The sequence below is a fragment of the Thamnophis elegans genome, chromosome 3, assembly GCF_009769535.1.
Source record: "Thamnophis elegans isolate rThaEle1 chromosome 3, rThaEle1.pri, whole genome shotgun sequence".
NCBI lineage: Eukaryota > Metazoa > Chordata > Lepidosauria > Squamata > Colubridae > Thamnophis > Thamnophis elegans.
In genome coordinates this window covers 83,169,140-83,183,763 of record NC_045543.1, presented here as the reverse complement: position 1 = coordinate 83,183,763, position 14,624 = coordinate 83,169,140, and the positions used below count along the sequence as shown (strand labels likewise).

Sequence of the window (14,624 nt, the reverse complement as noted above, 5' to 3'; positions counted from 1 at the left end):
ATCTTGCCAGACTAAGTATTTTAATATCTGCATCTGCCATATACTGTGTGAACTCTAAAATTTTGTAGACCGGCTTTCTCTCACACAAAATAACAGGACTGAGCTGTCTCTTATTTTTCTGGAATACACCTCTCCTCTTTCCTGGGAATCCAGCCAACTACATTCCATCACAACTTCAAATATTCCAAACCACATTTTTGTTCAGAGAATATAGATAACTGAGAATTCAAAAAGATAGGAATTTTTTTTTATTTTCCCACTAAATTAAACGAATAGTAATACAAATTGTTTAGTTCTGTTTCTTATACATTCTTTAGTTGTGACTAATGACTGATTAAACATTTTTCTGAATAAATTTGTAATAAAAAATAGGGTTTCTTAAGGTCCAAAATAATAATCCCAAATTCCAGTTCATTGTTGTGTATCCGTTATGCTTGCTCATGCCTTACCTTTCTATTGATTGACCACTACTTTCTTCTTCCTTGTTTGAGGGCTCTTTCTTAATAATTATGTATGTCTTGTTTAATGGAGTCCACATGGCAAATATTACATGAGCTTCCCTTGCTCCCCTTGGATTATGAGTTTTATATCAATATAGCTTGTGAGCAATTCAAGGCCTATTTTCAATTGAGTTTTACAAGACAAACTATGATTGAATTTATTGAGGCCTAGTTTGAATCATAGAGGCTTAAAATCATTGGTTAGTTTCAATAAATTAGAGTTAATGTTTGCTACAGGTAATCCTTGACTAACAACCATTCATTTAATTACAGTTCCAAGTTACAATGGCACTGAAAAAAATTACGTACCACCGATACTCACACTTACAACCATTGCAGTATTCCCATGGTCAGATGGTCAAAATTTGGATGCTTGGCAACTAGCATGTATTTATAACAGTTGCAGCATCCCAGGTTCATGTGATCACCATTTACAATTTCAACCAGCTTCTGGCAAGCAAAATAATGGGGAACTCTGGATTCACTTAACAGCTGAAGTGATTTGCTGAACAACTGTGGCAAACACGGTCATAAAATTGGGATTGACTCACTTAACCATCTTTCCTAGCAATTTAAATTCTGGTCTCAATTGTGGTCATAAGTCAAGGATCACCTGTACTTTTTAGGATAGCAGTTCTCAAACAAATCATTACTCTCCCAGGGAGAGCATGAGCAGCTTGGGAGCAAGTGCAAAATTTATGTTTTCGTTTGAAAGCTGATCAGGCTTAGTACCATAGCAGCAAAACAGAAGTGCTATCAAAATTCCCTCTCAATTTTGCCCTATAACAAAGCTTGAGATAAATTTTAAGAATGGTTCTATCTTGCCTCCACAAATTCATTTTTTTCTTTTAGGGGTCACAGTATAATTTGAGAACTCTTATTTCAGGTGGCTTATCTAAAATAGATGGAAAGCTATAAAACAAGAAAGGACACATACGTGGCTTTAAGGCTTATTACAACTTCTTATAACTACTTCAGTGTTACATTCATTGGACACATTTGTATGCATCCTGTTATCTTAATAGCATGGGGAATTATTACAACTTGATCAACAGTGACAGTTCATATTTAAATCTATCCATGAGCATAGGATTTCTTGATAAGGATTTATAACTTCTGTTTTGAAATTGATCCATGAGCCTTAAAACAATAATTGTCTAGCTGCTGGGTGGTTTTTGTTAGAAGTTAATTATAGTTTCTTTACAGGAATTGAACTCGCCACATACTCTCTTGAATGATGGCGAATTCTTCAATAGACTGGAAGATGATATGCATAAAATTCTAAATAAAGAAAAAAGAAGGGAGCCTATCACAGATTATGGAATAGATAACAGTACATTTTGTGACCGCACACAGGTATATTTAAGAGGAATTAAATACATATAATATCAGCAGTATAAGGAGTATAGATAAATTAGAAGAGTCAACATTGATTATTCCGAACAACTCAAAGGAGAAACAAGCAGCATAAGACTTGCAAAAAAAATCAGTACATTTCTTGATATTGGAAATTATCTGACAAGCAATTACATCACCTTAAGAATGGGCTATGGTTTTGCTTGTTCTCTTTTCTTCATCTTTGTTGTTATTGTGTCAAATATATAGACAGACTATCTATTAATCTTAGTTAAGTCACTCTGGAGCTTTTATATTTCAAGTGCATGATAAAAATATTTTAAATAAATACCAAACAAATTAGTAGCTGGTTTGTCATGTTACAGAAAAGTCCACAAATAAAATAGAGTTGCTATTTTCATAAATCTGGCAATTATGCAAATTATTCTAGCAACGAAAGATTTTTAGATGCTCAGGAAAGCTAATGTTAATATTGGTTAGGATACTCTACCTTGCCAACTCTTGGCAGATTATTTTTGAACCTGTCTTGAATTGAACCTGCATATTCCTTCAAAAATATTTGTCAATAATCTTTCTATAATAAATTTTTGTTCCTGTAATCTTTAAGTGGATAAAACAGTATATGATACTGTTTTTGTTTCAGCAGTTTTTCAACTAAGATGCATCTAATTGGGTAACTTACAGAATGAATCCAAAATCCAGGACCACTGACTCCAGTGGAATTGAAATTTTACAAATTTATTTTGTGAAACATTTGATGACATAAAATTATCATAAAATCATATGATATAATACAAAATGCAGTAAACATTTGTGTGCTGATGTTTAACTGTGCTATATAGTTCAATGGGCTATTTTCAAGGCAGCTACATCTCTGAATGTATCCCAACTTTAGTAGTGAGGACAATGCATTAGAAGTTCAGCAATTACTGAAAGTACTGAGGCATCTGATAAGGAAATAATCTCTGAAAAGATGACCTAACAGGTCTCAAGTGGTCCCGTGTACTACTAAAACTCTCCTGTCTGTTTGGAACATTCTAAGGCCAGAAGGCTGCATCCAAGGGCAACAATTTGTGACTCAAGGTACAGGTAGTCCTCAACTTACAGATGGTCACTTAGCAATCTCTTGATGTGCCAATGGACCCTGAAAATGGGACTTACAACCTGGATTCTATTCTGGCAAATTTTTTCTAGTTTGGGCAATTGACAACTGGACTGCATTTAGGGCTATTTGCAGCATCCCACAGTCACATGACCTACATTTTTGCTGGTTTCCAATATTTACTTCTAGTTTCCATCAAAGATCATCCAATAGCAAACAATGTGTTTGCTTAGTGATCTTGATGTTTGCTTAAGAAGCATCTCGTTCATTTTACAATTGCATTTGCTTTACAACCGCTATGTTTGCTTAAGGACCTAGCAAAAAAAGGTAAGCTCGGCTCTGTCCCGCTTTATGATCATCATGAATTATGATCAAGATTGTGGGGTCGTAAGTTGAGAACTATCTGTGCCTCAAATGAGATAGCTTTAAACATCCAAAGTCCAGAATCCATTACTGCATTACATTCAATCCCATTGGATTAAAATTTGAAGAATCTTTAGACCACTCCTGTTGGCAAAATTGTAGCCATTGTATCACCTCTGCAGTCATTTCGGTTATATAGTCATGATTTTCGATGCTCCCTACCAACTTTCCCCAAGCAAAATCAATGTAGAGGCCAGCAGGAAATTGGAAGTTACTCTCATTGTGACTGCTGTTTTTGCCTACCCTTGGTGATTCTGTTTATCTGTTTAGGTTAAGGAAATATCTCTGAAATGATGACCCAGTGAGTCATGGTTGTCAAGTATATTATTAAAACACTCCTGTTTGTCACTGTGTAACCTTTAACTAGAGAAAACAGCATTGTAGTGCAACAATTTTTGAATGAAGTTACCTCAAATGGCTGAACTTACACAATGCATCCAAAATCTGGGATCCATGACTCGTATGGAATTAAATTTGACAAATGTTATAAAACATTTGATGAAATAATAGAAACTGTCATAAAACATTTCTTTGTCACCTCCTGATGTTTTACTATGCTATACATTTCAAATGGGTTATTTTCAAGACAGATATTTTCCTGAATATTTCCTGGAATTTTTAATAACTTTTTCAGTGAAGGTAGTATGTTAGAAGCTCTGTCATTGTCATTGAGGAATCTGATAAATAAATGTCTCTGAAACTATGCCTTAAACATTCACAGATTGTCTCGTTACCTCTAAAATTCAGTTTCCATATAATGGATAAATGGGTACTGAAAATTATCTAGGATTCTGCAAAGTCACAACTTATGGATGACGTACTAATAAAAACAATCTATTCTTTCCTGTTATATTTCTGTCTGCTAGCGTTTTTTGCAAGCAAACAAAAATATATTGATTTCTTTTTCAATCCTGGATTATTTGGTTTTTTGTAAACTAGATTCACAAACTAAATTTCCTGTTAATTAATCTGTTTAGAGTGAGAAAAGGTATCCTTTCCATGAGCAAATAAAATGCAAGGACAGGCTATGATCATATATTATAAGTACTGTAAACATGTTAAAATAAAACAGAATTTTGCTAATCTGATCAATTCTATTAAGATGTTTTATTATGATTCTGACATATAATAAATGTAGATGTATAGCATCACTGAACATATTTCAGCATTTGAAAATGCATTAATTAATATTCTATATTTCTGTAATTGATATAAACCTTAAGTTTATATTCTTTAATTCTTGATTTATAGGGTATTTTTCTAAAAGATGGAAGATTAGAAAGATCAAAATTGGAACTTGAAAAGAAAGATGCAGAAATCCATCAATTAAAGAGTGTAATCAGTCAATGGGAGGTATGTATTTTCCTGAGAATTTACAGCCCATAAAGCACCTCTGGCCATCATAAAATGTCATGCCGGGCCCCTCCTAGTCACATGACCACATTTCAGGCACTTGGCAACCAATTTGCATTTATGACTGGTTGCCAACTGTCCTGAGATCATATGATAATCATTGCAATCTTCTCTACTGGTTTCCCCAGAAAGGTAGCTTTGGGTTAGTCAATCTCTTTCCGTCCAACTCACCTCATAGTATCATTGTGGAGACAATAGGAAGAAGGAATATTAGATGTGTTTGCTGCCTTAAGTTGTTTATAAAAATAATAAAGGTGGGCAATGAATAAGTAAATCTGGCAGAGAAGGTTGCAAGCAGAGGGAGGCATTGGATTTGAAATACGTTCTCCCCAGCTCTTCGAGGCATTTCCCCTCTTCTCCATGCAGTGAAATAAATCCTCTTGCATACTGGAGGAACAGACCTCAAATCCTGTAAGAACACTAGCAAATGCCAGCATTCTGAGTCTTTAGGATCACTGGTGTTCAGTATTGTTTTCCCTTCTGTTCCAGACCCTCTCTGAGCCTTCCAGAGAGGAGAATAAAATGAAAATGCCAGTGGTCTGAAAGGCTCAGAATGCTGGTGTTCAGTAGAGCACATTTGCCTAATTTGAGATCCAAAGAATTTAGAGGGAAAATCCCTCGGTGCCTTCGAGAAACAGACCTCAAATCTAATTAAAATGCTACTGAACAATTTGCAATCATTCTCCTGGGGATCTGGAAGAGAGCCCAGATCTCTCAGATATAGTGGGAGATCTAGCTGTTTTCCCGCCCTACAAGACTCAGGAGGTCTGGGTCCTCTTCCTGCCTCACTACTCCCTGGAGGTCCGGGCCCTCTCTCAGGTGACTGCCAGTGATTGCAACTGCAAGAGCCAGTATATGGTTGTTATGCATAGTAGTTATGTGGCATCTCACAAACAAGATTCCGGACCCAATTACGGTCATAACTAGAGGACTACCTGTATAGCCCAAATATTCCTTTTTAATACTTGTTTTGAGATTTGTGAATCTACCCAGTCATTCCTTGTCCTTTGTTTCATTATTAGATCTTATCTTTGGACTTTTTTCCTAAATTGAACATTTTAAATATGCAATTATATTTATTTTCTGAAATTCATATATTGCAGAATGAATTTTCAATTTTGATTATCATCAATGCATTTAACATATGTGAACTAACAGGCAACACTCTTATGTTGAAACAAACTTGGTGAAATATATCACTTGTATTAATTATTATTTTTAAATATTCAGGTAAAATACAAGGAAGTAAAAGCACGAAATGCGCAGCTACTTAAAATGCTTCAAGAAGGTGAAAGTAAGTACTGCTATATGTTTTCAAATTTTTCATTTTTTAAAAAAGAACTGTTACAATCACTCAACTATCTGGAAGCAGTTTAACAAAATACTGAGGAAAAATAGTTCTATTCTGCTGGTATGTGTTCTATTACCTTAGAGGAGATCTATGCAATCTATGATTTCTTAAATTTAGTGCAGGCCCCCATCTTTCTTTTTTAGCTTGCCAGGGCTGGCATACCATTCTACTCCATTTTTGAAGATATGGGAAATAAACATTTTTTCTGTTTGACTTTATAGTGAAAGATAAAGCTGAAATCCTCCTTCAGGTTGATGAATCTCAAAGTATTAAGAATGAGTTAACTTTACAGGTAAATATTTCAGTGGCTTTTTATATATTGTTGTAAATTAGCAAGTCAGGATAGTTGTTGGAAAAATTCTGAGGAAGTTTTATTCCTAGAATAGGACCTTCCCACTTAAACTGCAATCAAGCAAACATTATTCTTGAGGGCCAGGGAGTGTAGGATACTTAGAAAAATGTTCTTTTGTAAAGACAGCATTTTTTCAGCTCATGAGGCCTGTCCTGGGCCTCTCCTACAGCAAGGTACCCCATGTCCACTTTCCATCCCACTGGGTACCACTCTCTTGGGCCTTCTGTGACTGTCGCCTGTCATGGAAACAGCATATTCTATTACAGAAGCTGAACCAATGCATCATATTCTAGAAATCAGGAAAGTGTACATCCTGACAGGCATGAAAAGTAGGTAACTTTAGGCCAGTCACATACTCTCAGGCCAACCCACTTTGCAAAGTGGTTGTTGTGGCAAAACAGGGGACTGGAAATTAGGTATGTTCACTGCCTTAAATTATCTATATGAGGCTTCGTTTCTCTGACCTTTTCTGAAGATAACCTTTGGGAAGGAGAACCAGCTGATCTGCCACATGGTCTTTCTATACAGAGGTTGCATGGTGCTGTCCCGGAAATGGGAGCCATTTTGAGAGTGGCAGAGATTGCTTTGTGTCATTGTGGCTACTATTAAATGGCGCCCACTTCCAGGATAGTACCACACCGCCTCTGTATATGAAAACCATGGGGAAGATCAGCCGGTCAGTGAAGCAAAGCCACAAATAGGTAATTAATATAAAGTGATGAAAATATGTAATCTCCAGCCTCCTGTTTTCCCCACAGCAACAATTGCAAGCTAGGTTCGCTTGAGAGAGAGTGACAGGCCTAGAGTCACCTCATCAGCTTTCATGCTTAAGATAGGATTTACATTCCCAGATTTTCAGAGGTAGAAATTGCTTCAGGTTCTGTAATAGGATATGTCTATTGAATCCTTGTAGAAAAATATTGACATAAAAATAATTTGCAGTTATTTACATAATTCCAGGGAAATTTCAAAATTCTGTTTTAATTGCTATCATAGGCTGAAATTGTGAACAGTCACCAACAAGGAATTAGGTCTAATGTTTAGAACACAAAATGTTTTTTTCCTAGTGTTTGTCCAATTTGATTATAACATTTTGCACTGTTCTTACTTCACACTGCAAAGCAATCTATGCAAAATGTCACAAGAGGTTTTACTTTTCAGCCAGTATGTTGCACAGCCTAACTCTGGTATAGGATTAAGAAGGAGTGACTGGCCCAAGGTCACCAAGCTGGTTTCTGTGCCTGAGGCAAGGCTAGAACCTGTCTTCCCATTCCTAATCCACTGGCTGAACCACCATAACATACGCTATACACTATAAACTCATTTTGTAAAATAATATAACCATATTATATTTTTCACTCTAATAGGATATATAATGTCATCCTGTTTAAAATATAACTTTAATTAAAAATGTAAAATTTGTTTTAATAAATCGCTTTTAGAGTAACTATTTGATTTTTTTTAAGGTTGCCAGTCTTCATGCTGCATTGGAACAAGAAAGATCTAAAGTGAAAATACTTCAATCTGAATTAACAAGATACCAGGTAATATTTAACTACCGCATTTTTCATATTGTAAGGCACACCTGACTATAAGACACACCTAAATTTAGAAGAGGAAAGCAAAACAAAAAAATAAGGTTTTTGGCCTCCACACGCCACATTTTCAGTCCTTTCCCCCCCCCAAAAAAGCCCCAAAGAAAGCCTAAAAAATGGGCTGAGAAAAGCCTCAAATACGGCCTGAAAAAAGCCTCGAAAATGGGCTGAAAAAAGCCCCCAAAACAGGCCAAAAAAGGCCTGAAAACAGGGCGGGCAGAGGGCAAAAATGGCCAGTGGGTGGGCGGGGCTTTGACAATATTCCGTCTAAAAGACGCACAGACATTTTCACTCCCTTTTGGGAGACAAAGGTGTGCCTTATGGTTTGAAAAATACGGTATATAATAAAACTAAATAATAATACAAGCTATTAAAAAATATATTCCTTTTTTCAGTTGAGATTTTTTACTCTACTAAAATGCTTCTCTGATGGATTGGAAATTGCTGAACTACAGGGAATAGAAAGAATATAAGAACTATTATAGGATAGACTATTCTAAACATTGATAAGAATTTTTCATACAGTTAGTCCTCAAGTTACATTGGTAATTGAGATCAGAATTTCCTTCAATTTAGTAATGTGGTCTTAAAGCATGACATGGGACTGCATCATTTAATGATGGCAATTATAGTATTCCCTGTTATATCATTAACCCCATTCCAATGGGTAGGGGATGACCCATCACAATCCAAGCTATTTCTGGCTTTGGTCCTTCCAATTCTGAGGCTCAATAAGATAAAGGGTGTCTTCTCTTCAATTACCCCATACATGCCTATTTCCCCTGCCATCTCTGCCCTTTTGTCCACCTTGCAATCTGCAGCCTCCACTTGCCTAGCTGGCCTGCCCTCCATTCCACTAGCTCTATTATTCTGCTGATCTTGCTGGCCTTGCCATCCTGTGTACCACTCATTGTGCTACCTTCCTGGCTTTGCCACCATGTACTCTGCTGCTCCTTCCAGACTGCCAATCTTGCCTGCCCTGTGCTCACTAGCCTTGCCATCCTGTGCTCAGCCCATGCACTTTGGAGAATGGCAGCCATAGCCTTCTGTTGAGGATTTAGAAGGCCTCAGAAGTCTGCCAAAACTTGGGGAATACAGTGCACACTATTTTGAGAATAGGAAAAAAGACCTCGGGAAGAATGCCTGGCTGCTGCTTGCATAGGGCTAGGCCAGGTGCCCCTCATCAATAGTAAGTGGAAGACGATAAAGGGCAGCTGAGGGAAACAGAGCTAGGAAGTATGGGCCAGTGAATGCAGGACCAGTAGAGTACAAGGCAGCAAGACTAACAAAAGGCAGAGTCATTGGAGAACAGCAGGAGATTCAGCAGGATATGGGAGTATCTGGGACTGTGATGCTGGATAGCTAACTGTAGCATAGCACTTGAGATGGCAATCCTTGGCAATGGTGGGGTTGAAGTAGAGATGTCAGTAGCTGCCACCTGAGACTGCTGAAGGCGTAGAGCAGGGCTGTCAAACTTGCGGCCCTAGGTCAGGTTGTGTCACGTGCTGGCCACGCCCATGCCCATGCCCAGTTTAGCAAAGGGGAAAGAAGTTGTGATGCATCATGTGACATTGTGATGACATGAGTTTGACACCCCTGATCCAGGGCCTCTACTTCAACCCCATGCTACTGCCATCAAGGAATGCCAGTGTGCACAGTGATCGAAAGAGCGGGTGAGGATAGTTGAATCGACCCTGCAATTGTCAATGCAAGTGAGCTGCTAAGTGCTTGAATTTTGATCGAATGTCTGCAGGGGCACTGCAACAGCTATACCTTTGGGTGACAGCTGTAAGCACCATTCGTTCAGTGCTACCATAACTTTGAACAGTCACTGAACAAATTGTCTTAATTTAATCTGTAGTTTGAACTTCACTTGATTGATTTTTTTATCACAAAGGTCAGCAGCTTAGAAGGGTTTTTAAAAGAGAATTTACCTTAGAATGCTTTTGTGAAACCTGTTGGTGCTGTACAGATGGTTTAAAAAACATATATTTTCTTCTTCTCCTCCCCCCCCTCTCATTATCATTATTAATTCAATATCCCTTCATTTCTGTTTTTTCAGGGTGGAAGAAAAGGGAAAAGAAACTCAGAATCTGACCAGGGCAGATGATTTCATTTATACTAAATTTAGAGCCAAAAAGAGGAATATTGATCTTCAGGGTTTTGCAGAAATGTATATTTATATTACTGCTTAACTATGCAGGGGTTTTTTTTTGGGGGGGGGGTAAGGGGTAGTGATTACAGTTTAATTAACTAACAGTTAATTCAATATATTGCTATTCTGATTTCAAGTTGGAAATGAAATACATTAAAGCTCTGTGTTCTAATGCTGCAGATCTAGTTTTTCATCAATCAAAATTTTGTCATTTTTATTATTCTAGTATGTATAATTTCATTGAAAAATAAATAATAGTTAATGGCTCTTCTTTCAAGGTTATTTTTACCTTTTAATATTTTTATTTTTATCGTGTGTGTGTTTTACTGATGAGCAGTTACAAATAATATTTGGGCTGTCTTAGGAAAGCAATAACACAGAAAAGAATGTGGTAATACTGTGATACAGCTCAAAGCATGGGGTTTGTAAAAAAAATTCAATCAGCTATAACGGCAAAATGATAAACACTTTAATACAACACAGATATTTTGGAAGTCTAGTATAAACAAGATTCTATATAATTTTATTTATCTTTTCACCATCAGCCGTCACTTATGTAATAGTTGAACTTTTATTTGTGCAGACAAAAATATCTATTAAAAATTCATTTTTTAAAGACGCTATTTTAAATAACATACACATTTAACTTTTCTATTTTTTAGTTTTAACATGTACTTTATAAACCCATTTGAATATAGTTGTTTATAGCTGCAATAGAAATTCAGCTCTCCTAAAATAAGGAAACAAGTTTTCATCCCACACTAGATGTCTATTGCTTGCAATGATATCAGGTAATAAAGAGTACATTTTGCTAAGTAGGCTGTCTGCTCTTTAGGTATAGTTCAGGAAAGAACTAGACAGACAATGATAATTCGGTTTTAGTTCTCATAATCTCACATGAAGCAAAGTGGAATTGTTTTCCTTTACCAGAGAAATGTCAGTGGAGATTCTGTCATCCAGGTCTTTGTTGTTCTTGGATTAGAAGCAAAACGCTTTCAAGGCAAAATACCAAGAAAGTCCAGTTGCCTTTTCGAAAAGCACATTTACATTTACTAGTGAAACATACATTTAGTGTACAGACAATGTAAAGGTGATTTTGATCTCGGTTGTTTATGCTACCTTTAAGACTGATTCTCAAGTGTTTTAAATGTGGACTAGCTAAAATGCATGGTAATAGGTATTTTAATCATGGGTTATTCTGTCCAGTTTTTTTGAATTCTAAACTGAACCACACAAATAGGTATTTTAATCATGGGTTATTCTGTGCAGTTTTTTTAATTCTAAACTGAACCACGCAAGTTGGGTTCATACAATAGCTAAACAAAGTATTACGTTCATCTGTTTTAATGTGGTTCTTTGCTTCAGAGAGGCATTCCCAAGTGCCTCTTAGAATTGAAGCTGTTACATCTTCATGCAGTGTTGCAATGGGTATGATCTGTCAGTCAGCTTCAACAGATGTAGGTTTATGTATATCCAGAACCCATTTTGGCAAGTGAAATGACACAACTACTCTATCAATTAGAAGCAGCTATCACAGCATTTCATAGAAATGTTGTGACATAAAATTGGTCATCAGTCCAATCTTCCTTCAAATGAAGTGCGTCTCAAGATTTGCACAACTTACTCAGTATGTGTAATAGTGGTTCTTTATCTTGCTAATAGCTGAGAAGTAGGTAGACCATGAGATTTCTGTGGCCCCAACTTGCCATTTTTAAACACCCCCCAGTATTTTCAAGTTGAATTGCCAAAATTCAATAGTACTAGATGTTTTCTGCTACTGTGGAATGTAAACTGAAAGTGCAAGCAATAAACCTTTGAAATGAATCAACACTTCAGGTAGAATAAACATGCCAGTCACTATTATTGATCTCCCCAGCCCAGAGCCCCAGACCCTTCTGCGTTCTATTTGATCCTAGCTAGATTTGGCCACCGGACAAGCGGGTAGAGAAGTAGAAACTGTATTTGGAGCGTCAATTTCTCGTTGGCTTTACAATTCATTGTGGATTCCGATTTCAGAGAGTTATGCCTTCAGCCGTCTTCCTGAGCCGATATATATTCAATCGAATAAAAGTTTCAAGGGCGCTCTTAAATAATTATGAATAATGATTCTAGAAACTTTAATACAGTTCGTCCCCCAGAGCCACTTGGAGAGAGTATTAAAGAAACACTCCCTTAGCTTTTAAAATTGCAAAGCTTTCCACGAAGCAAACGCTACCCTAAAAACTGCGCCACAACCATCCATGAGTCGTCAAAAAATACGTCAGCAAGCGGCGCAAGTACTTCCCGACAACGTCAGAGTAGCTGCTCACCTAACAATGCCAACTTAGGCCTTTCAGTTCAACTGCGTTTGCGCAGTAAAAAAATAAAGGCCCAATGCGCACGCGCTCTCACTATCTTAGTCTCGTTCTACGCATGCGCGTAGCCCTCTATTAGATTTCTCATGCGCCGGCCAAGTCAGTTCCTCTTTTCTAGTAACTTCCCCGATCCATGACGTCATCAATAGGCGCCACTATTGAGCCGGGCTGTTTCCGTTGAACTCTCCGAGAGTGGGAGACCTTTATAGTGGTGGGGTGCGCGCGCGCGCTAGGCGGTGAGGAGAGAGGAGAGGGTCGACCTTACCCAGCATTCGCTGCGCGGCTTGGCTAACGAGCACAGGAGGCCGGCCCGCCGTTCGTCCACCCGCCCCGCGCGCGCCATGTCTGAGAGCGGCGAGAACCCTCCTGGGCCGCAGAGCCCCACTGATCCCCCCGTCCCGGCCGCGTCTGCCTCAGCATCGGAGCCGCGGATCATTAAAGTCACCGTGAAAACCCCGAAAGAGAAGGAGGAGTTCGCGGTGCCAGAAACAAGCAGCATCCGGCAGGTGAGGCGGGGAGTCAGAGCTATGCAGGGGGAGGGGCGTGGCCGGTACCACCGTTCGGCGGCGAGGGAAGCACCGACCACCCGGTGGCTCCTACCGGCGGCGCCTAGGCCGCCCAAAGGCCGGGAGAGCGCGCGGTGCTTCTGCACAGTCACTGGCCCAGCTGTTGGCGGGGGCCGGGGGTTGTTGCCTCATCGAAGCCCTGGAAAAAGGGATTGGACACGGACTAGGCTTCAGAGTTGGAAGCTGAAGCGTTTTTCTTCCAGGTGGGTTTGTGGAGAGAAGTGTGGCTCAAGGGGCTTTTACTTCCCAGTCAGTGTGTCCTGGATAGATCCCAGTTCTTGAGAAGGGGGAGGCTGACCAATGGGAACACTTGGATGTAATTTTTGGAGGCCGGAGATGCTAACGAGGGACCTAGGCTTTGCCTTAGAAAGGAACAAAAAAAAGGGGGGGTGATGGTATAATCTTCACTTCTGTCTTGAGCACAGCTCTCACGTGCTAGCAGGCCTTTGGGGGTTTAGCATGGGAAACCAATGGAAGGTATGGAGTCGTTTCAAGCACAGGCTGGTTTTCTACTTCTTCACATGAGCCCCGTGTCTTCTATTGAAATGGCTGCTGGTGATGGTTTAGGCCTCTGTGGACAGGAGTGGGGAGAGTGCTTGTAGCTCTAGGAAAGAAACGGTGGAGTTAAAAGACCTTTGGTCTGATTCCGCTCCTATGTTCTACAATACATTAACAAGTAGATGGTTATACAGTCTCTTGGTTTGGAACATGGGTTTTGTTTTCTTTACATATTTACATGTTGAAGAATTGTAGTAATTGACATGTACCATAATTTCTTTTGTAGAAGAATGCTTTCTGGAAGTGATCCATGATAGAGAAGTAATACATATTGTAGATACAGAATGATACATGGTGCATTATCTGTACTGGTCTTCTTGAAATATGGTCTTGGTATACAAGTAGTCCTTGACTTACAACATTTCATTTAGTGACATTCAAAGTTACAATGGCACTGAAAAAAGTCACAATCATTCTTCACACAACTATTGCACAATCTCCATGATCATGTAATTAAAAATTCAGATGCTTGTCAACTGACTCATATTTAGGATGATTGCAGTGTCCCGGGGTCATGTGATTACCTTTTCTGACCATCTGATAATAATAGTCAATAGGGAAGCCAGATTCAGTTAACAACCATATTACTAACTTAACAGCTGCAGTGATTCACTTAACTGTAGCAAGAAATGTCATAAAATAAAGCAAAATCTGCTTAACAAATGTCTCAGCAACATAAACTTTGGCCTCAATTGTGGTTGCCAGTCGAGGACTACCTCTATTTCAAAATCCATGTATTGCAGATGTTTAAACATATATATGTGTGGCATTATGCTCTTAAGCATACTATCTGCCAACCTGTTAACACGACTATGCTCTGGCCTATAGAGAAAAATAATGTGGTATGTTGGAATTGTAATTTGAATTAGGCCTAATTTCAATTTTGAGATGGAAACTTA

General features: G+C 38.4%; 2 protein-coding genes across 4 annotated transcripts in view; both read left to right on the top strand.

Moving 5' to 3' along the window:
- The window catches only part of GKAP1 (G kinase anchoring protein 1), a 33,080-nt gene extending 22,854 nt beyond the window's left edge, over window positions 1–10,226 (top strand). Inside the window, exons 7-12 of one of the 2 annotated variants that reach the window (XM_032212716.1) lie at window positions 1,707–1,856; window positions 4,633–4,734; window positions 6,025–6,088; window positions 6,367–6,437; window positions 7,964–8,041; window positions 10,155–10,226. In XM_032212716.1, the coding sequence (XP_032068607.1) occupies window positions 1,707–1,856; window positions 4,633–4,734; window positions 6,025–6,088; window positions 6,367–6,437; window positions 7,964–8,041; window positions 10,155–10,202 (513 nt within the window). In that variant the 3' untranslated portion in view covers window positions 10,203–10,226. The remainder of the gene's footprint in view (window positions 1–1,706; window positions 1,857–4,632; window positions 4,735–6,024; window positions 6,089–6,366; window positions 6,438–7,963; window positions 8,042–10,154) is intronic. The other variant, XM_032212717.1, reaches the window with a different exon arrangement.
- A 2,487-nt stretch (window positions 10,227–12,713) lies between these two features.
- Window positions 12,714–14,624, top strand: part of UBQLN1 (ubiquilin 1) — a 30,798-nt gene continuing 28,887 nt past the window's right edge. For both annotated transcript variants that reach the window (XM_032212864.1, XM_032212863.1), the window contains exon 1: window positions 12,714–13,107. In XM_032212864.1, the coding sequence (XP_032068755.1) occupies window positions 12,943–13,107 (165 nt within the window). In that variant the 5' untranslated portion in view covers window positions 12,714–12,942. The remainder of the gene's footprint in view (window positions 13,108–14,624) is intronic.